This window comes from Anoplopoma fimbria, chromosome 9 (assembly GCF_027596085.1).
Source record: "Anoplopoma fimbria isolate UVic2021 breed Golden Eagle Sablefish chromosome 9, Afim_UVic_2022, whole genome shotgun sequence".
NCBI classification, from domain to species: Eukaryota; Metazoa; Chordata; class Actinopteri; order Perciformes; family Anoplopomatidae; genus Anoplopoma; species Anoplopoma fimbria.
The window spans coordinates 11,706,497-11,729,202 of NC_072457.1; the positions used below are offsets into that span (position 1 = coordinate 11,706,497).

The following is a 22,706-nucleotide window of genomic DNA, read 5'->3' on the forward strand; positions in this document are numbered from 1 at the left end:
TGTTGCGTTGTCTCCTGCTCCCACAGCAACTGAATGAATGACTAAACTGATCTGATGATGTCTGAATGAAGTTTGATGTGCACAAAAACTGATCTGATTGTTTTGTTGCGTTGTCTCCTGCTCCCACAGCAACTGAATGAATGACTAAACTGATCTGATGTCAGTTTGGTTGCGTTGTCTCCTGCTCCCACAGCAACTGAATGAATGACTAAACTGATCTGATGTCAGTTTTGTTGCGTTGTCTCCTGCTCCCACAGCAACTGAATGAATGACTAAACTGATCTGATGTCAGTTTGGTTGCGTTGTCTCCTGCTCCCACAGCAACTGAATGAATGACTAAACTGATCTGATGTCAGTTTGGTTGCGTTGTCTCCTGCTCCCACAGCAACTGAATGAATGACTAAACTGATCTGATGTCAGTTTGGTTGCGTTGTTGCGTTGTCTCCTGTAAGCCCCCACAGCAACTGAATGAATGACTAAACTGATCTGATGTCAGTTTGAATGAAAATGTGTTCATACAATCAACTGAATGATGATAGCACTTGCAAATGACAAGGTAGTACAAAATGCACAAAAACTGATCTGATGTCAGTTTGGTTGCGTTGTTGCGTTGTCTCCTGTAAGCCCCCACAGCAACTGAATGAATGACTAAACTGATCTGCAACCAGTACTAAGGGTTTTTCTCGTTACAACATGAGCAGTTATCGTATGAATAAAATTAGATTTTAATAAATGAATATAAATATTTAGGTGAACTGTAGTATTACTGATATGGCTAGAAATAACGTAATGTGAAAATACTTAAAAATGAGAATGACTCATAACCAAATAAACGAGGAATACATTTTGATGGATATGAATTGCATTTTATTGTAAGCTTACATTTTAAATAGTAAAACATATGATGTCGTGTCCCTCTTTAAAAGCCTATATTCACATATGAATCTATTAATAAAACATCGTGCTCACTGCTTTAAGATGCTTGTCTGGCGGACCTTTTTTTTTATTTATTTTTTTACACGAACTGAGTTACAGGGCGATGCTTGAGCTGATTACAGGACAGCCACTCTGAATTAAAGAGGCTGTGAGGCAGGATGCTGGGTACGGAGGCTGGATGGATGTGAGAATATGCGGGGCTTCGGGGAGGAGCGCTCCCTCAAAAGCGAGCCGCACCGTCGCGTAATGTAGCAGTCCAGCCCGAGCAGCGACCAAAGCAGGGCGAAGCATTCAAGGAACTGCAACTACAGGAAGAGGCGCTAGGAGGCCCGAGCAAGGCAGGTAGGATGCTACAAACTGTGCAACATGTGTATCAGAGATCCTCATCTTCTCGTCGGTACGTGTTCGGTTGCATGTCTTTAATTGCGGCATTAATGTGTGATCTTCAGAAGGATGGTATAGCCGGATTGATTTTAATAGTCCTGACATTCAACTTTTTTTTTTTTTTTTTTTTATCAGTCTTGCTTACAGATAGAGAAATATGCTGTGGATATGAATTCTAGGAGAGATACATCTCTGAATTTTCCTTTACAGTACAGTAGACATGAGGGGAGACTACGTGTTTATGGTATGATGATGTCAGTTAAATATAGCATTAATCAGGGTATTTATCAATAGCATCACGTGGCATACAGAGACTAATAGACAAGTTGTCACATAAGCCTAACAATATTTCTGAATTGTACAGTATTAAACCCAGCACACAGACTGTGTGATGATGATTTGCATGCAGCTGCTTTAATCCAAATTTAATAATTCAGTTGTCATTTTCTAACTGCAATAGCTTTGCCTGAAAACGAGGGCTTAATTACAGGATATGCAATGACCTGTTGCCCCACCCAGTAGCCTCATAATATGGAACGTGGTGTTTAACATGGTCTGTGGGGCCACTGTGCTACACCCCAAAAGTAAACTTCAAAGCTGGCCATGCTGCAGTCACCACATGTGGCAGACTGCTGTCCTGTAATAACTGGGATGCATGGGAGACACCCAGTCCTGACCCTGACATTACTGCCAGTATCCAACCCGCATGTGGTTATGGCACCCAAAGAAATAAGGGTGGCTCCATGCTCAGTGTGGCCATTCTGGCTTGTACGCTATAAAAGTGGATATCTTTTTAGAAATGAAACAAAATGTCAGCATAGAATGTGTATTTTATGTGTTTTGCAGAGGTAACTAGCTTTGCAGAGGTAACTAGTGTTATACAATAAGTTATAGTCCTGGGATCCAGTACAGGAAGTGAATATCATTGTGGTAATACCAAAGGTTTGAAACATTTCGCTTTATTAGTTTACTGGTAAATGAATACACAGTATTGTTATTTACTGCTACTGTAATGAACATCTACTAAGCATACTTCTACTAATATTATGTTAGTTACTAAGAACATTTACTCTACTTTGAAATACTTGAATAATCTTTATATTGCTCCTAAGTTACATTTTGGAGGGAAACAGTGTACTATTTACTGCAGTACGTTTAGTTGACAGCCATACATATTTTTGAGATTAAGAGTTTAGGTAGAAGACATATGAGGAATTTATATAATATGATGCATTGTCTTATATTAAACTAATTTACTGTATAAAGTAGTTAGAATTAGCTCCACCTGAATTAGCTACAACAGTGAAAGCTTACTTAGACATTAGTGCATCAGTATCAACAATCCAATACTGTAATACATAATAACATAACACTATGAGTTTTATGCATACAGAGAATTTTGATTTTTTTAACTTTAAGAACATTTTGCTCAACTGTACTTTTACTTATTAAGTACATTATTACTAAGGCAAAGAATCTGAACTTCCTACTCCCCTGCTATTACTGATAACTATTTTTAAAAAGCATGTCCATCTTGTCATCTCACAAAGCACAAAGACATGTTTTTTTTAATCACAAAGCCAATGAGTCTTTCTTTTTATATTTAATTACTGAATCTCAAACAGCAGCATACAAAGTGCCAAAGTGAAATACAAACCTTTGTCAAATACTTAAATCACATCATCTTCAGTGATACCTTTGAAATATATATTTAACATTATCAGCATCTGTTTCTGAACTGAACCTAAATGTTGGGAAACAAAACTAAAACCAAAACATGTTGTTCTGCTGAACATGCAGTTTCCATGCTTTCTATACATCCATTACATTTATAACATGGAGTCAACTCCTCTCTGTAATGTCAACAGTCCCTCAAGGGCTGGGCCACCTCTGGTGTGTTTTAACCCTCCCTTTGATGAAAACAATCCACATGATGTAAAGAAGAAAATGAGTGGACAGCAATAGCAGCTTGTTATTATGAAGGTCCCAAAATGGAGTCAAAGCCTCGTTCCCCTGGAGTAAAATACAGTCTTCAAGGCAACTGGGTGGCTTTTTTTATAAATAGCTTGAGCGAGTAGAAGCAGCCAAGTTATCCATTACGGCCTGTGACCATGTGGAATAGGTTTTTCTGCCAGTTTTCCATCACCACCCATCCCTTTAGAGTGCTGGGTGCTCCGGATGGTGGGAAAACACAGTGTACTGTACACTGGGGATGAGGGGACCGGTGGAAAACTGGTCTAATTGGGACATTGACCTCCCATGTACAGTAGTGCAGACTCACAGTGAACACTGGAAAATAAATATGGTCCATCTAAATTGTATTGACTACCACACTGATATGTCACAGACTATGATACATGATAATATATGACATAAACTACTGCAGGTTGTTCAAAGGAAAAACTCACAGGAAGTAATCTGCCTCATCAACAATTTTTGAGCATAAAGACTTAGAGAGACTGTCCTCATCAGTAAAAACAACAGCATTCACTAAAATACTTAGAACAACCTTAAATATCCTTTTGTTTTCCTAACAACTGACCTCATGTAGCTCTGTGAATAATAACAATTGGATATGTTCAAGTGTACAAGAGACTGCTTTACATCTCCACTTCTACTGTCAACCATCACTACAATCGTTTGGTAACATTAACCAAGTAGAATGTAAAAGTTAATTCTTGACCTTTGAAACAGTAGTTCGACAAGCATCCCAACTCAAAAGTCTGCATACTAGCTTTTTCTGGAGCTTTCGACCTAATCATGCATTCTTGAGTTGTGACTGTTTTGTTGTACTTAATCACGTAGTTTTTTTCTTAATCCCGACCTCAATATTTCCCGAACCATAAACCGAGTAGTTTTTCTTGCCTAAAATGTCCAAACCGTAAAAACTTAATGCTGGACTTAACAGCAAGGTTTCCCCACCATCTCTAGTCAAAGTCATCCGGTGTTAATGTAATTCAAGTTTTATTGTCACACAGCATAGCATATAGTGAAACTTAGCCTCTGCATTTAACCCATCCTAACATAAGCGGTGGGTAGTTACTGTTCAATGCCCCGGAAGTTTGTGGGTTTAGTGCCTTGCTCAAGGCAAACTGGTCCATGCAGGAACTTGGTCAACCCTCCGGTTTCCAAGCCAAGCCCCCACAGACTGAGCTACGTGTTGCACCCCTCACTACACCCAGCATCAACACCGCTGTCATCCGCTGATGTCATCCGCTGTCATAGTGTTTCATTAATCACAGTCTATGGAGCAGTAGAAGATTTGTTTCTAGATGACATGGTCGCCACAGTCTATCTCTCTGATGTTTATCTTCAGAACAGACATCTTGAATTTACTCTATTAATCTGAGCTGGTTTATTAGAGTAGTAAAAAAAAAAGTTGTATTCCGAAAAAACAAAAGGGACACACTTTGCTACATCAGAAACACAATTACTACATTAATACATAATTGTCCTTGACATTTAGGTTCACAATTTACAGTAGAATACACCACAGGGCTGCAACATAATCTCACTAATAACAGAAGGTACATGGTATTGTAATTGGCTCATATTGTAGGTCGGCTCTTGTTGATCTTATTTGCTGTCTTAGTCAGTATTTATATACTCTATGATCCCTTTAAGTCTGTCAGACTTTATGTTCTTTTGCTTTCCATCAGTTGCATAACAGAGGTTGAATCTGCCGTGGGTTATTCAGAGGGCATTCTACAATAATCTTTTCTCTGCTGTAATAATATTTTCCCAAAAATTGATTCTTAGGAAACTGATACTTTCAGGAGCTCTCTTGTGTCCATCCATACACCCTATTTATCCCCTCTTTTTTCCCCAGTGCCAGGTTTGCCTCCAGGTAAACATATCATTATGTTTGTATCCCAGATGACATTTATTGTGATGCATTTCAGGGCTGATAGCATAATCCTCAAATCCATTAATGGAGCTGTTAAAAGGAATAGAAGGCTTTTAGACATGAAAGAAGGAAAATGGTCATTGCCGTAGTGCTCTCTCGAGTCATTAACCGAAAGAGCTCAACAAACAAACATTGCAGTAGCTCGCTTCCAACTTTGTCTTCTGAGTGTCACTACAAACCATTTACCTCTGACTCCCAACAATCCACCCATTACTTTATTCTATGTTATTTTAGTTTAGTTTTAATTTTGGTGTGGGTTTTCTTCTAGTTACTTTTTTTTTTGTTGACAAAACATTCTCGCCACAAGGTTCATTTAGAGCTTTCAATCAAACCACACGATCTTCCTCAGCAGATAGAGTTTGCCCTGTTGTCATGGACTTTAAAGCCACCATGGACTTCTGAACATCTCAAGAAGTACTTAAGGTGTTCAGAAAAAAATGTCTCTGCAAATTCCATGACAACTGAGCAAACTCCATCTGCAGGGACATATGCCGTGATGCAATCAATAGCTCCAGAACAGCTTAATAGAACATGGTGGTGGTGAGATTGTTTTGTAGACTACTGTTTCTAAGGTCAATAATGGACTTTCAATGTCTTCAATGTCAATGTTTAGTTCAATTTAGTTTAAGTTAGTTTAGCATTCATACAGCTTGAAACTTTTATAAAGAGTATGCAAATTATTTTGTTGCACCTGACGATGTTTGACCATGAAAACCACTGAAGTGACTAGAGCAGCTGCTTGTTGAGGACAAAGTCTTTAAGTTAAAGCAATGTGGCGGAAAGACATTGACAGGCCCAAAATAAAAGTCTGACTGAACTTCCAAACAGAAAACTGTCACAGTGGTTCTGGTGAATGTCCAGGGGAAGGAAAATGTAACACACAACGTTTACTCATACAACCACATTAGTATAGTTTGCTGCTATAAACTCCAAAGTAGTTTTCCAGTCTAAAATGGACATTTCAGCCAGTGGAATTAAGAACTGTGCTTCAATAAAAGCAACATCTCTTGCTTTGCTAATCCCTAGGATAAGGAAGAGTGGAAACAAAAGTAAATCAGAGTTCATCTCCCCCTGTATTTATTCATTTTGATTTGACATCATTGCAGCTAAGAAGTACCTGTGTTTGTCAGTTTTCAAACCTTATGTTTCTCTCTCATGGCAGCTAAAAAGCCTCAATCCAGTGGAGCGGTGCCTGTGTGTGGACAGTGCAGGCACCCATGGCGTCACAGGAGCTTGTGGATGCGAGAGCCGCTGATAATCTGAACCCAGGAATGGAGGGTGGTGGTGCTGCGCCCAGCAACGGTAAAAACTGTCCTGTCCACACGCCTGGTGGAGAGGATACAAAGCGGGGTTTTCGGAAAGGCATAGGGAGGCATAATGACTATGTCAAGATTTCCGTGCCAGAGTCCAAGGTCAACCGTCTGCCCATGGAGTGGTGGAAGACAGCGCTGGCCTTCTTTTATGCTGGCTTTAACTTGGTCCTGACGACTGTTGTCATCACGATTGTCCATGAGAGGGTCCCGCCCAAAGAAAGCAGCCCGCCTCTCCCGGATAAGTTTTTTGACTATATTGACAGGGTCAAATGGGCTTTTACAGTTACAGAGATCAATGGCATGGTGCTGCTGGCCATTTGGATGATACAGTTGTTCTTCTTCAGATACAGGTGAGAACCTTTGGTACTATATATTGTAAAAAGTTTTTTCTTTCAAATTAAGGGATAGGTCTGGTGTTATGGTCCACAAATCCTGTGATTCCAAACACCAAAACTAACAATCAACTGATCCTAATAATAAGTATTGTCTGGTCAGCAATAGTCTGAAATAGCTTATTTTTTTATGTGCTATAGGCCTCCATTGATGTCCAAAAAACGATTAAAAATAAATGAAAATATACGGAACAACACCAGGCTCTCAAAACATGTCAAGTGAAAAATGTAATTTTACTGCAGGAAATGTTATATAGAGTAGGCTATAGTGTTTTTTTTGGGCCGAAGAAACAGTTAACTGTTTTGTGGTTAGGTGTTGTAAAATATCTATGCTCTTTACAGGTCTTCCCGTTACTCAGGAAATACATCACATTGGGGTTGCCATTAGTGAAGAAATTGCATTGTCTTTTCTACAATAGAGGATTCTCTGTATGCTCAATATGAATAGTTTAGGAAGCAGTCTTTGCTTCTTAGCCGGCACCATAAACCAGACCACTGAGGTTTAACTGTTGCTGAAATGTTTAATTTGACATCATGTCTTTCACATTTAGCTATTTGCCTATAAGGATATAGAAACAAAAATCTGAAAGTAAAATGGGCTTAGCAATGCAAGCAAAATGACCAATAACATATCTAACACTGTAACCGCTGGAGGATTTATATTGTCATTATGTGGTCTGGTTAATAAAAATCAATTTGACTTGCTCAGCAGGAGCCCTCCGATTCATCATCACACTGCAAAAATCTCCAGAATTTAGTAGATTTAAGTAGATGTTTGACAAAAAATATGCAATATATCAGCAATCCCTCCATTATGGCTATTATAATCTCTATTTTGCAGATCAATAGCAAGCAGGCGGTTCTTCTTCCTCATTGGCACCCTGTACTTGTACCGCTGTGTCACCATGTACATCACCACCCTGCCTGTGCCTGGCATGCATATGACTTGTGCTCCTAAGGTGAGAAGCATGCAAACATCAGAGCGGGCATCAGCTGTCGTCGATCAACCGTGTTCTCTCGTGCACCCTCTGGGACTCATTTTGCACAACAACACAAGAGAGGCAGCTGTAAAAAAGCCATTTAGACTTTTTAACGCCTCAGGACAACAACAATACTGGAGGTGCATCAGTGTTTGATCGAAAACATCTGCTGCAAGCTGTTGTTTGATGGTTTGTGTTGTGCAAAAGGATCAGATGTTCGACAGTTTAGGAGTTTTGGACATTGTATGAAAGCCGCCAGCTACTTGACCCCCAGTAATTCGAGCAGCAGGAGCATAAGTTACAATCATGTGTAGTTGATTATACGGTTACAGTAAACTATCTTTATTTTTTTTTCTTTAAATACTCTTCATTTTGAATACATGTTTCTCATCTTTCAAATCCAATTATGTTGAGTAGAGTTGAAAAGGGTGGTTTCCTGCCAGACTAATTATTGTTCAGGTGCAGTAGTTGCCATGAAGTTGCCAAGCAAACAGTAGACTCGAAAATTAACTTTGATTTTATTTAATAAGCAATAGTTTTGAAAATCAACTACCTTAGAATCAGTTTTTATTTCATAAGTATTTTATCAAACAAAAATGCCATGTATTTTTTTACTTTTGAAGTGTTGGATGAGACAACACAAGCAAATTGAATCTGATTTTTTTGGACATTTGTTGGAGTTTATTATTGATAATTTGAAAACAGTTTAGTTGCTAAATTATCTATATAAAAATCATCATTAGCTTCAATGTTAATGTTGTTTCTGATCCAGTTTTTCTGCTTCCGTCTGTTTACTTCCTGTTCTCTATCAGCTTCACGGAGACTCACAGGCAAAAATCCAGCGAATTCTGCGGCTGATTTCCGGTGGAGGTCTGTCCATGACAAACTCCCACCTCTTGTGTGGAGACTTCCTCTACAGTGGACACACAGTGATGCTCACCCTCACCTACCTATTCATCAAGGAATGTGAGTACTCAAAGCATCACTTGTTTGTTTGCTGTGTTTATAAATAATTTATGTGAATTTCCCATGAATAATATATAAATTACATTGTCTGTTTCCAGTCTCATCCCATATAGCCCACAGTATTTTCTCCTACAGCTACACGTTGACTTTCTACGACCAATTAGGTCGATTTTCCTGTTTTATTATTATAAAGCAGGTCTAAGAGCTATATAATTATTGTTTAAGTATCAATCCATGGAGTTATACACACAGCCTGTATTCAGAAACTGTGCCTTTAATCGAGCAATCAGGATTTCTGTACGGTTGGGACAAGTTAAAAAATATATAGACTATTTCACACTTTTAAACTTCAACATTCCAACTGTGTTCCCAGATTATGCTGCAATCCACTGTACTCGAAAAAAAGGTCCTCCAAAACCCTGGAAATGTAATTCAAGTCAGAGTTCCAAGTAGGAGACTGAGTTTGCCCACATAAACACACCTGACGTCACAGCGGCACGGCAGCGCACACATTGAAATACCTAATCTTTAACTTTATGTAGTGTATTATGTAGTGTTTGTGTTCTGTGACGTACTGCAACAACGTTGTAGCTGCCAATTCCACTTCCATTCAGGTGGTTTGTGCTTTGCAAGCATGTAGTACTAGCCTACTACACTAGTCCTTCCGTCTCTTTAAACAGGGATCCTGCAGATCCTTGAAATGTCTTAAATTAGATTTTCAGAGGAGGATTTTCTAGTTGTTGATCTAAAGTTGGTTACTTTATACAGCAGATGCCTTCGGACGCATTTAGATCGGAAGTCAGGAAAACAGACACGAAATTATCAACTCCAGACTTGTAACGGATTGCAGCATTAATTTCCGGTTGCAATATGTGTGAATGACATCAGCTGACAGGAAGTAAACATGGACCTAAGCTGTTGCTTAGCAACGCAATGTTTTTGAAATGTGCTAAAACAAAGAGTTTCAGACAGAGGTTGGATACAGATATATTCAGGCAGACAGTTGGAGTATAATAAAGAGGTTTTTTTTAAGATTAAAGCATGTCAACATAATTTAGTAGAAAACCCGATATAGACAAGTATGAACCTGGAAATGAGCATATGTCTCCTTTAAACACTCAGATATTTAAAGATTGACAGCAGATATCTGAAGATATGTTATATGGATAAAGTGCATGTAAAATTTTTGGAAAACTTGCTGTGAGGATGAGATATTACAAGCAGAAGTTCAGTTGTTTAATATTATCCTTATAACCATGTTCTTTGCTGTAGCCCTGCTTGTCTGTGTGTTGCCACATTGCACTGAAATGCTACAGACTGCCTTTTTTCAACAGTGAAAACATGGAAGAGAAGACCACAAATGCATGTTGTCATAAATATTTCCACCACTCTTGTCTTTCTTCCCTCTCCATAAAGACTCGCCACGGTCGTTTTGGTGGTACCATCTGATGTGCTGGCTGCTGAGCGCCGTGGGTGTGGTGTGCATCTTGGTGGCACATGAGCACTACAGTGTGGATGTGGTCGTGGCGTATTTTATCACCTCCCGCCTGTTCTGGTGGTACCACACGATGGCCAACTTACAGGTCTGAACACAGAGTTTAACATTTGGTGGCTGCTTGTGCGCATGTTGGAGTTTAAAGAGTTTAAAAAAGGGCTTTCAGAGATGAATTTTCCCCTCTAATTGAACCTTGTTACACATTAATCATTATGAATGAAAGGCAGTCTGATGACATATGGCTGTAACTTGTTCACAGAGTTTACCTCAAGTGTACCAGAAAAGAGTTACATGTCAGCACAGTAATGTATTGCAGGTTTTGTTTAGAGGAAATGGTCCATCTATTACATGTAATTACATATTTAGAGTAAGTAGAAGTATATTTTTAACCTGCGTGTCAGAATGTGTCAGAACTGGATATAATTTCAGTCAGTCAGTCAGTCAATAGGTGGCTTCTCAACATGGGAAATTACCCCATCTACTGGCCAAAAAATAGACAGTAAAAAGAATGTTCAGGGAATATTTAAATCATATGGTTAACATGCTTAACAAATATAAATCCCAATCTTGGCTGCTGACTGGTATTATTGTTTTTCAGTTCCTCTATTCAGATTATTTGAGTGATATGCATCTTTGTATGTTGTACACAAATATTATACATCGGCATCCAAGTATTGTTTAAAGACAGACTAGAAGAATATGTGAACCTATGCTTTGATATTAGTAAAAAAGTATTAGATGTTCTTGGTGTAACTTTTACACTCCTAGGCCACTAAGACAATTACAAAAACATTCTTGCAACATGGCTATGAGACATGTCTCACATGCAATTGCACAAAGAGCAACTTTTAAATCATATAAAAAGTCCCATTATGACAAAAAGTAAGCGTTTGACCTGTTCATAAGCAGCACTTTATACTATATAAACAAATTGTTTTCCTATTATTACTGATGTTATTTTAAAGGATAACTTTTATTTTCTTGACAGACTCTGAAATGCTCGCCGAACAACTACCTCACCAACACCTGGTGGAACCCACTGTTCAACTTCATGGAGAAGAACGTCCAAACTTCGGTGCCATGCTCTTACAGTTGGCCCATCACCTGGCCTCCCGCCTGCCTTAAGAACCCCTGCAAGAAGTACTCGATGGTACAGAGCACGCGAGAGGAATGACATGACCCTGATCCCCTTGTCTACTGGACAGCAACATGATTATACCAAATGCATAGCTATGAAAGAAATATCTCTGCAAAAATGAAGGATAATAATATGGTCTATGTGTGTTCTTTGTAGATGTAATTTATTTGTGACACAAACTCCTGCAAAGTCATCAGTGTTTTTGTAACTCAGCTTCTAGTGACCTTCAGACACTAACGGTTTGTTGCTACAGACTTGCAGGTTTGTTACAGTATTTGCAAGACTTGATTTTGGATATGCTACTGTTGCTCTTTCATACTGTATGTGTTGACGGGGTTTACCTCAATATGATATCAATGTGCTCAAGTCACAAGGTGCCTTAGTGTGTTAAACATCAGTAGGTGTACCACAACTGCCATTACAAGTCTTGAAATATTTGTTTGTTTTTTTAAGTTTATTATTATTATTCATTTTGTATTCATTTTAGTAGCCTTACATGTGTATATCCATAGCTGTAGTCTCAACATTGTAATGTTGTATTAAAGTTTAACTATACTAAGGCTTCAGTGTGATTTTTGATTTAATGAATCAGGTCATCATTATGCTGTATACTCAAACTTTATGTCATGTCGTTTATCATGGCTTGAGATGTTGCATTGTTTGATCATCTTCTGATCATCTTCTCTAACATGTACGTTGCCCCTGACATCCACCTTAGATCAGAAACTGTCAGAAAACTACATCACTGAGAATTCTGATGCAATGTTTGAGGAAACCATCGATTTGTTCCCAGCTCAGTCCTCAAACTTTGCCAATGATCTCATAAACCATTGGCAGCTACATATCTGGGTTATCTGGGATGACGTGGAATTACTAATAGCTCCATCCTTGGACCCCTGCTTTTTAACCTCTATGTGCTATAGTTAGGCAGAATCACACAAAACATTACCATCGCAGATGATACTCAGTTTTCAAAGACTGACTATACTGAATTGAATCATAGATGGCTGTATAAACCAGAATGTTCTTCTATCAAATAAAAGACCAAACTGAGATCATTGTGTTTGGTGCTAAAGAAGAACAGCTCAAAGTGGAGGCTTATTTTGACTCCCTTTGTTTTGTCAAAATAACAAGTCAGTAATCTTGACATTATTATTGATTTCTAAACAGGAAAAAATCATTCCTTCATCTCACTACTGAAAAAAACTCAGTCTATTATAACCTTAAAACCGGTTTGTTAACTGTTTGAGGATACATGTCTAAACAGGATTTTAAAAAACTGTCAGAGGATCTCATATTTGTGTGTTTTAAAAATAAGCTAAATATGTTTATGTTCATGAGTAGCTTTTAACTGAAAATGTAATGTGCATTTTTATTTTGAGCTCCTTTCCCCCCATGTTATACTCTTGTATTTTTCTAACCTAAATATCTTTTTTTGAACATCTTTAACAGAAATAATTTGGATGCACTTGTATTTCTCTTACCAGTGCCACAGTAAATAAACCTGCCTTTCCTTTCATTGGCTGATAGTCCTGCTGTCGTCACTGTCACGGTGAACCAATCACATCGGGCCGCAGCGCTGTCAGCCAATAGGAAGCCAGTAACGGTCCAACACAGGAAGAGCATGAGATGCGGGGTTAAATACTACTTTCGCCTAACTAGTTGGCATATTGTTGAACTTACTCTTGACTTTGTGAGTACTCCTAAACATGGGATAGTACTGTCAGCCCATTAAGTTTAACTTCGTCACCATGGTTTCGCTGTCATGGCTCGAGCCTCTGAGCAGCGTTGACGTCGTAGCTCTGCTCGTGTTGTCGCTGCTGGTTTGTTTAGTTTACGTTCACCAGAAACGAGCGGACCTCGGAAACATCCCGCCAGGTCCGAAACCATGGCCGGTAGTCGGCAACTTCGGCTCCTTCCTCATCCCCTCCTTCATCCGGAGGAGGTTTGGACAAACGCAAGACAGCGCCGACAGAAACGCTATGGTCGTCCTGACGGAACAGGCTGAGGTTTACGGAAACATATACAGCATCTTTGTGGGCAGTCAGCTGATGGTGGTGCTCAATGGCTATGAAGTGGTGAAGGACGCGCTTTCAAACCACCCCGAGGTGTTCTCAGACAGACCGGATATCCCTTCTATCACCATCATGACCAAACGCAAAGGTAAACAACTGTTTTCTTTAAAGAACTGTTTACTGATCATCAGCCTTATCTCAGTGTTGAGTAAACATTAAGCATGAAAGGGACAGCCACAGTCAGCTCACAGTTTATTAGATGCACCTTGCTCAACTAATGGAGTGTAATAAGACATTGAATGATTTTATTTATCATTTATTTAAAACAACTTCATTGTCATTTTGGAAGCATTGAATTGTTTTTTACTTATACTGAGAGGTTTTTCTAATATTAGTCAGCTGTCTTTGATATAACAAAAGGAGGTGGACAAACTGTTAGACACACATCAGTATAACCACAGCTGGATCAGAGGATAGGTTCACATTTTCTCAATGAATACATCTTACTCTAGCTCAGCTGTGAAAACGATGTTAAAAATGGAGTTGTAGGGCCAATGTTTACTCTCCAGTTCTTCTCCCTGTCTTTGCACTGTGTATGTATCCTTCAAGTACCCATCAAATAAACAGCACACTGCACAGCACCATAAATTCACCAGCACTCAAATGCTACATGGCCAAGTTTTGCAGCAACTAAAAGGGAAGAATTCCGATTTGTTTTGGTTATTTGGAGACAATATGTTGAATTAGAGATGAATAAACTCCAGCCTCCACAATGACCATTAAGTTCAATCAACACCTCTGAAACTGTTTCAGTAAAAGTGAATATTATAACATGCATGTGTGTAGGATTTATAGAGGGGCTGTTGTATTAGACTCCATTAGTTCTACAGGTATACCTCATCTATTCCATTATCACTTGCCAATATAGCTGTAACGTACAGTAGCGACAGGCTATCTTTACCACCTTAAATCTTACAACTGGGCTATGCAGTAAACAAATTGACCAATAGCATAAAAAACATATTTGGTATTTCCAAAGATTGAAGCTTTGTTATTATACAATTCAAATGTAGGATTTAGGGAAGAACAATACTTGTTTGTTAAATGCACAACAATTACAGTGGAGAATTGTTAGCTATAAAATAGTAGTGATAAAATATATATGCAAGTGTGTGCATTTCTAAACACAAGAACAAGCCTACTAACTGGGTATTTATGGGTATGTTACTGTTTGATGAGTACATAAGATAAGAATGAAACTGACTTAATATGCCATCCCTTTTCTTGTTTAATTGAACTATAGGAATAGTCTTTGCACCCTACGGGCCAGTGTGGAGAACGCAGCGCAAGTTCTGTCACGCCACACTCCGAAACTTTGGCCTGGGGAAATTGAGCTTGGAGCCTTGCATCCAGGAAGGCCTGGCTACCATCAAAACAGAGCTGCTGCAACTGAATGAGAAGTCCGCTGCCACCGGTGTGGACCTGGCCCCGCTGATTAGCAACGCCGTGTCAAACGTCATCTGCTCGCTGATCCTGGGACAGCGTTTCCATCACAAGGACCTCGAGTTCGGCAACATGCTGGGCCTGATGGATCGTGGGCTGGAGATCTGTGTGAACAGCGCTGCAGTCCTGATCAACATCTTCCCACTGCTGTACTACTTTCCCTTTGGGGTATTCAAGGAGTTACGTCAGGTGGAAGGAGACATCACAACGTTTCTGAAGGGGATCATTGCAAAGCACCGGGAAACGTTAGATCCTGACCACCCGAGGGATCTCGTAGACATGTACTTGATGGAGATGTTGGCCCAGAAAGCAGCTGGAGAGGAGAACAGCAGCTTCACAGAAGATTATCTCTTTTACATAATAGGAGATCTCTTCATCGCTGGCACTGACACCACCGCTAATTCAGTTTTGTGGGTTCTGCTCTACATGGTCTTACACCCCGATATCCAAGGTAAAAGTAGCAATAGTCCTTTTCAGACCCCTTACATACCCTTGTTAAATGTAGCCCTTTGCGTAGTTTGCTTATACCATTTGAAATAAATAATGCAATTAATTTATGATTTCAATTCATATACTGTAAATAATTACATGATATAAAATATAATTTTTACTTCAATATTTGTAGTTGAGACATTGACAAGTGAAATGTATGTTGAAGATACGAATGTGAAATATTTTTAAGAGAACACAAATCGCAATCTTTGGTTTTCGACATAAAGGGAATGCCCATATTGGCAAAAAGGATTTGGAAATCTGCTGCGGGAACCCACGGCTGAAGTACTTCCTCGTTTAAGGACAACAAAATGTTGATTATGCATTAACCACTTCTCCTACTCTTGCACAACATTGATCAGCACATCACAGCATGCATCTGACTACCACGTTCTTGCACTTTGACATTAATTGAGTTGGCCTACGGTGTGTCCAAAATCAACACTCGAGTTGTACTTATTTGTTGAGATGAGGACTAATCATCCATGAATGACGTCCCTAATGTTTTTCCCACTGTTTTGATTTCAGACAAGGTCCAGACAGAGATTGATGAAGTGGTTGGAAAACATCGGATCCTGTCTTTGACTGATAAGGGAAGTTTGCCTTTTACTGAAGCCACCATCATGGAGGTGCAGAGACTGACTGTTGCGGTTCCTCTGGCTATTCCTCACATGGCCTCCAAGACAACAGGTAAAGTTAAGCAGCACCTGTGATCCCTTGTATTTCACTGAATCCTCTGTTAATAATCAATTAGTCAGGTTTCAGTGTCTTGGATAATGATTGTATCTCAAGGGTTATAATTATTTACAGAGCTGAATTTAGTTGATTTGTCATAATTTAACATCTGATTTGCTGAGTCGATGGCTTTTTAGCGTGTTTTTTCCCTTTTCTTTTTTCCAGTGTTCAGAGGCTTCACTATTCCAAAAGGGACAGTTATTGTGCCCAACCTGTGGTCTGTTCATAGAGATCCGACTGTGTGGGACGAGCCTGACAGTTTCAACCCAGCGCGCTTCTTAGACGAGGAGGGGAAGTTGTTGAGGAAAGAGTGCTTTATACCATTCGGGATTGGTACGTCATTCCTCACTCATATCGGCCTAAGATAATGATCTATAAATGCATCTTAATTGTCCGTGCACCATGGGCTTATGATTCATCCCCTGTATCCTACAGGTCGCAGGGTGTGCATGGGTGAACAGCTGGCGAAGATGGAGCTGTTCCTGACGGTTACCAGCTTACTGCAGGCCTTCAAATTCAGACTGCCAGAGGGAACGCCTCCTCCTACACTGCACGGACGCTTCGGCCTGACGCTGGCACCCTGCCCATACACTGTGTGTGTGAGCCCTCGGAGATGAAACACAGGAATATTTGTTTCCAACAAATTTTCTCTAAATCAAATATGCATGACAACTGCGATGTGGGTTGAGGTCTCTTGGAGAGAAAATATAATCTAAAAAACATAATAGAAAAAAAGTTATGTTTTTTGTTTGGAATGTAGCTCCTTTTTCTAATGCAATTATGGATGCATGTTATCTGTTTATCTTTACAATGCTATGATCCAAAGCAGCTTCTTATCATCTCATTTAAGAAGCTGGACCCAGAAAATGTTAATATATTTACTTGATAATCAAGTAATAATTAAGGTCAGGATTTCAATCTTATTTATTAAGGTCAGTATTACATGCCAGATGCCTTTTGATTTTCAAAGGCCCCTGCTGAATGGGCCGATCGGTTTTATGATGCATGCCACTGAGAAATAAGCAAACATTAGGGTGTTTATTAGGGCATTATGGAAAGAAGGATTTCTAAAAGTTTAAAAGTATATTTTCCTTATTGACTTGATGAATGGATTATTGGCAATGTGTCAAAGAGTTTCTTATTAATAATTAACTCAATGTATAGTGAATAAATATTTTGTTCTATTCATTTACTCTTCAATGTTTTTGTCTAAAAGTGCTGACATTTTATGATTATTTTGATGTATCCCTGTGAAAAACATAAGACCATCTTTTTATCCAAACAGTAGAAGGAATAATTGGCTCAATGCTCGAAACTTTGTTATTGGAAAAAAACATAAAACTTCAATATCATAATGTAAAAAAATAATAATCCTGCAAGAATAAACTGATCGCACATCAGGATAATTTTTTCATTGTCATTTTGAAAAATAAGAAAACAGTTCATAAGAAGTACATAGCCGAGGGCAGAGTGTTGTTTTACACAAGCAGGGGATTTTCTGGCACTTTTTACATGGTGTTTAGTGTAGAATTAAAATCAGGTTGACGCTAAAATGCTTCACCTCCACCAACACAAATGTGCTATTCTGTTGAGTACTCTTACGTTGATGATTTTCTGATAATACTTGCATACTTTTACTTCTGCGCCTGTACTTAACTTCAGTAATTCCATTTTATGCGACTTAATACTGTTCATGTACTCCACTGCAGATCAGAGGGACAAACTGTACTTTCTACTACACTATATTTATTTATTTAACTATATTAAGTTACTTGTTCATTTTACATAAAACACAAGGTATGCTTATATGATATGAATTAGTGCTATACTACCCAGTAGTACACAAAGTATTTGACAAATAACATTAAAATGGGCTTACATGGATAAGATAAAAAAACAGAATAATATAATATTCCAAACACTGAAAGGACTTTCATTTCTTATAACGAGTATTTACATTGTATACTTTTAAGTGTATTTAGCTTATAATACTTTTTAAGTTTAAACTTTAAATTCTGTACTCAAACTTTTATGGAGTATTTTTACATTCTGTATTTCGAATTCTGTATTTCGAAATGCAACACTTTAAGTAACATTTGTGTACATGTTTACTTCCATACTAAGGACTATATCTGTGTGAAAGGTCGTGGTGCGCCGTAGTCACGTGACCGCCGACCTTCCTCCTGCTCCTCTGGGTGCCCGGTGCGTCTCGTCCTGCAGCAGGCTGACACTGTTGACACATCATGGCGTTCTTCACTCATCAGATCTGCAGAGGTTTGTCGACTTCGGCTGTGAGGAGTGTCGTTATTAAACATGTCACGATCATCGGAGGCGGACAGATGGGAGCAGGGATCGCACAGGTAAGCGGCTCGATGCCTCTGGTCCATGTGTAGCCATGTAGCTGCAGATAGCTTCCTGATAGCTGGTTAGTGGAGCAGCTGCTCTTTAACGGAGGGGGTGCGGCTGGGTGGACGTGTATTTGCAAAAACAACCATTTGTTCTTCACCCTTTAAGTCTCCTCTATGTTAAAACCGAAAAAAACCTCATAAAGCAGTTCAATAAAGCACCTTTGTGTCTTGTGCAAGTTGTTCAACCAGCAATATATGACATGTCATACAAGCCTTCAAAATAAAAGCCTGTAGCTGTATCATATTTCGTTGAGAGTGAATGGGTGTCTTGTCTCACAGCACAGCCACACATTGTTCCCACAAGGAAGTTGTGTTGTGAAATAGTTCAGTTGTCGTTCATTAAACACAGTCACCTTGTGGTGTGTGACATGACAAGACTTAACTCTCGATGAACTGCAGGATGCACATTCTGCCACATGGTGTCGCTCGCCACATCAACTGAGATTTTGAGCTGTGTCCCAAGTTAAGTATATGATACACTACATACTAACTGTATGCAGTCTAACAATAAACATAGTTCTGCACTTCTTATACAAAGATAAATATATCTGACTTTACTGTGTGGTACTTACTTTTGTTGAAATACTGTTCCGAGATTCCTCATCCAGCTGTTTCACCACCTCTGGTTCAGTCTGTGTCCTCCACTTCATTTGTGCTCTGTGTGGTGGGGAAAAAAAGTTACCATCAGCAGCACAATAAAAAAAACTTTATATATATATATTTTCCAGGATTTACTCAAGTATTTTTGAGTATCTCTTAATTTTGTGTCTCTGCCATTGTGAACACACTACATCCTCAATGCGGTTTAGGTCCCTACTTTTTTGCCCCCACCTCAACATCACTGACCCTGAAGGCTGTGTTTCTAGTTATTTTGACCTAATTTCTTTCTGACAGGTCGCTGCATCAACTGGTCACTCGGTGACACTCGTGGACACAAATGAAGACATCCTTAAAAAGGCAGTCAAAGGAATTGAGGGGAACCTCAAAAGAGTGGTCAAGAAGAAGTTTGCTGATAAGCCAGAGGTAAGACAGTAGATCCACAGACGAAAATAAAAAACACAAAAGTGAAATTTGATGAATTAATGGGAGTTATTGCATTGTGGTTTGTTTCAGGCAGGTGAAGAGTTCATCCAGAAATCCCTGAAGAACGTGTCGACCTCGACAGACGCTGCATCTGTGGTTCACGGCACAGATCTTGTGGTGGAGGCCATTGTGGAAAATCTTAAAATCAAGCAGGATCTCTTCGGTGGGCTTGACAAGCTGGCACCAGCGTGAGCATCGTTCTGTTTCTGTGTTTATTTTGTAACTATAACTGTTAGATTAGAAACTCAATACTGTTCATTTCTTAATCTAAGACCAAGTTTTGATCGGAGATGGAAGTTGGCACGTAACATACGGTGCTTTTTGGAAAGGAGATTGAAATGAAAAGTTTTTAACGTCATGTCTGCTTATATTATCAACTGCTGTCCATATGTTTTACGTATGCTTTTCTGCACGCTTTTTAGACACACCATCTTTGCCAGCAACACATCCTCCCTGTCCATCACCGACATCGCCAGCTCCACCAACAGGCTGGATAGATTCGGCGGCCTTCACTTCTTCAATCCAGTCCCTGTGATGAAGCTTGTAGAGGTATGACCCCATGTTTTTTTTTATACATAATCAGGTTTCTAAAAAATGGTTGTTATGACGACTCTTATTTTAATTCAGATTTACTCAGAGACAACCGAATCAGAAAGGAAAACACCATCAATCCAGCAGCAGTTTTTCTTAATCTTTCACACCTTTCTCAAGAGACTGAAGGATCCTCTAGAGAACAAAACAGACCTTGAAATAAGATTTTTAAACATGAATTCCCTTTTTTCATTAACATAATAAAATTAGATGTAGGGCGAATCAAGAGAAAGCTAGTGTTGAATTAGGTTGTATTACATGGCTGTTAGGGCAATTGTTAGGAAACAGAATACACATTTTTTACTGTTAATATATTGCATAACTCCATTTGAAGCCATTTTAAAATGCTTCAAAATATTTGCCTGTTTTAAATATTTAAACTGAATAAATGTAGGTAACTTTAAATCACTAGTAAGCTGATGGAGGCGCAACAACTCCTCCCTCTATTGGCCATTCACCACTGCATTTTGAAAAATATGCTAATTACACATTATTACCGACACTTAACTCATGGAAATGACTTTTTCCACACTTTTGTCTGTACGGTAAATATAAAGCTCCCACAATCAGGGGCGCTGGTAGCTCAGTCCATGAGGACTTTGCTTGGCAACTGGATGTTTGTTTGTTCAAATCCCTGGGTCAGAAACACCTGTATATTGCTAGTTACACTTTATTATAATCAAAGTGTTAATCTTTCACAGGTCATTGGGATGTCAGCAACAAGCCAAGAGACTCTGGATTCTCTTCTGAACTTCAGCAAAACACTGGGAAAAACACCAGTGTCCTGCAAGGTAAGATCTCCTGTCTGATGTCATTATAGATGTAGTCTCTTAACAGCCGACTCAGACGAATCCAACATCTCTTTATTCAGGACACGCCAGGATTCATTGTAAACCGCCTACTTCTTCCCTACCTGATAGAGGCCGTCCGAATGTATGAGAGAGGTACGTATACCTGCATGTGCACCTGTATGTTATGTCAGTAGTAACATAGTAACATTTTTGTATTGTTACCCAATTGTTATGCATTGGCTTACAATGAAGAAAAATAAGAAGAAAGTTCAGCTCATTTTCCAAATATCAAATATCCTCGCTCTACTTTCTGAGCTACACTGGGTTACAAACAGTATTAAATATTGAGGTTTTTGAGGTCTAATTAAGTATAATCTTCTATTTTTTTATGATTTCTGTATCTTTGTTTTCTCCCTCAGGAGATGGATCCAAAGAGGACATTGATATTGCCATGAAACTCGGTTGTGGTTATCCCATGGGTCCCCTTGAGCTCTCCGACTATGTAGGACTAGACACGATGAAGTTCATCATGGACTGTGAGTAAAACTATGTGGGAAATACAAGTATGATATAACCATTGAAAACTATTTTGAAAACCATTTAAGTCAAGTGCTGCTTTTCCATTTGAATTATTTTAATAACTGAAATAGGATAAAATACATTTTTGAGGTGCGGAATATTTGTTGAACAAAACAAAGCATTTTAAAGGTGGCACTTTTGAGCTCGGGGTAACATTGATGGCATAACACACTATTTTCAGAATTTTCTACAAACAAATCAATAAATTGCTTAATGGAAATAATCCCAAAATGTATCCAAAATGAAAATAATCATTAGTTACATTCCTATAAAAAGTAGTTTAAAAATAAGCTCCACCTCATAGAGCTAAATCAGTCAAATCCTGTTTTACAGTAATGCAGGAGTAAAAATAATCTGGAATATATAAGTACAGTACATGTACAATATAACAGTCACACAGGCCAATTATACACATTGAGTACTTTTACTGAACTTAACCTTGGATAAATGTTCCTTATTATACTTGCAAACGTTTACTTAACATTTTGAATGCAGGAATTTTTCTTGTAAAAGAGTATTTTCACCATTTGGTATTAGTACCTTGGTTGATACTTCCTCCACCACTGGATATGAATTTTTTTTTTTTTTTAAAAGGTGACCGCCTGTGATGATATAACAGATTCAAATGAACTGATATTTTACATGTAAGACACTTAACTTGTTTTGTCATTGCATATCTTCAGATTGGTCTGCAGCAAATCCTGAGAACCCAGGCTTTGCCCAGAGTGAGCTGCTGAACAAGTTGGTTGCAGAGGGCAAACTGGGCAAAAAGACAGGAGAAGGATTCTACAAGTACAAGTGATGTAATCCCGTCGATGTGACACTAGTCAGAACTTCAGAAAATAATCCATCCAACAGGGACTGATTAGAAACGGAAATAGAGAAAGTGCCTTCTATATTAAAGCACGACTTTTGTCTGTCAGTTCATTTTCTTATGGACGTCCACTGTATCACATCTTTTTGTGATTTAAATCTGATTAAAAATGATTTTTCAAATA

The 22,706-nt window shown here is 38.7% G+C and overlaps 3 protein-coding genes across 3 annotated transcripts; all 3 read left to right on the top strand.

Moving 5' to 3' along the window:
• Positions 1-6,444: 6,444 nt before the first annotated feature.
• sgms2a (sphingomyelin synthase 2a) lies at positions 6,445-11,547 on the top strand. The gene is made up of 5 exons (XM_054605116.1): positions 6,445-6,890; positions 7,774-7,891; positions 8,725-8,878; positions 10,295-10,461; positions 11,362-11,547. Exons 1-5 carry the CDS (start codon positions 6,445-6,447, stop codon positions 11,545-11,547), a joined length of 1,071 nt encoding a protein of 356 aa, XP_054461091.1.
• Positions 11,548-13,158: 1,611 nt separating this feature from the next.
• LOC129095912 (cytochrome P450 2U1) lies at positions 13,159-17,444 on the top strand. Its single transcript, XM_054604523.1, has 5 exons — positions 13,159-13,674; positions 14,830-15,480; positions 16,050-16,211; positions 16,422-16,589; positions 16,692-17,444. Exons 1-5 carry the CDS (start codon positions 13,263-13,265, stop codon positions 16,871-16,873), a joined length of 1,575 nt encoding a protein of 524 aa, XP_054460498.1. The 5' UTR covers positions 13,159-13,262; the 3' UTR covers positions 16,874-17,444.
• Positions 17,445-18,414: 970 nt separating this feature from the next.
• Positions 18,415-22,706, top strand: hadh (hydroxyacyl-CoA dehydrogenase). The gene is made up of 8 exons (XM_054604295.1): positions 18,415-18,616; positions 19,559-19,687; positions 19,778-19,935; positions 20,170-20,296; positions 21,040-21,129; positions 21,210-21,282; positions 21,549-21,665; positions 22,392-22,706. Exons 1-8 carry the CDS (start codon positions 18,500-18,502, stop codon positions 22,508-22,510), a joined length of 930 nt encoding a protein of 309 aa, XP_054460270.1. The 5' UTR covers positions 18,415-18,499; the 3' UTR covers positions 22,511-22,706.

Bases quoted from the DNA above. Each gene is read 5' to 3' on its own strand.
- sgms2a (XM_054605116.1), top strand. From the start codon at position 6,445: ATGGCGTCACAGGAGCTTGTGGATGCGAGAGCCGCTGATAATCTGAAC. The intron at 7,892-8,724 runs GTGAGAAGCATG...GTTCTCTATCAG, and splicing joins ATATGACTTGTGCTCCTAAG to CTTCACGGAGACTCACAGGC. The intron at 10,462-11,361 runs GTCTGAACACAG...TTTTCTTGACAG, and splicing joins ACACGATGGCCAACTTACAG to ACTCTGAAATGCTCGCCGAA.
- LOC129095912 (XM_054604523.1), top strand. From the start codon at position 13,263: ATGGTTTCGCTGTCATGGCTCGAGCCTCTGAGCAGCGTTGACGTCGTA. The intron at 13,675-14,829 runs GTAAACAACTGT...ATTGAACTATAG, and splicing joins CATCATGACCAAACGCAAAG to GAATAGTCTTTGCACCCTAC. The intron at 15,481-16,049 runs GTAAAAGTAGCA...TTTTGATTTCAG, and splicing joins CTTACACCCCGATATCCAAG to ACAAGGTCCAGACAGAGATT.
- hadh (XM_054604295.1), top strand. From the start codon at position 18,500: ATGGCGTTCTTCACTCATCAGATCTGCAGAGGTTTGTCGACTTCGGCT. The intron at 19,688-19,777 runs GTAAGACAGTAG...GGTTTGTTTCAG, and splicing joins AGTTTGCTGATAAGCCAGAG to GCAGGTGAAGAGTTCATCCA. The intron at 21,666-22,391 runs GTGAGTAAAACT...GCATATCTTCAG, and splicing joins GATGAAGTTCATCATGGACT to ATTGGTCTGCAGCAAATCCT.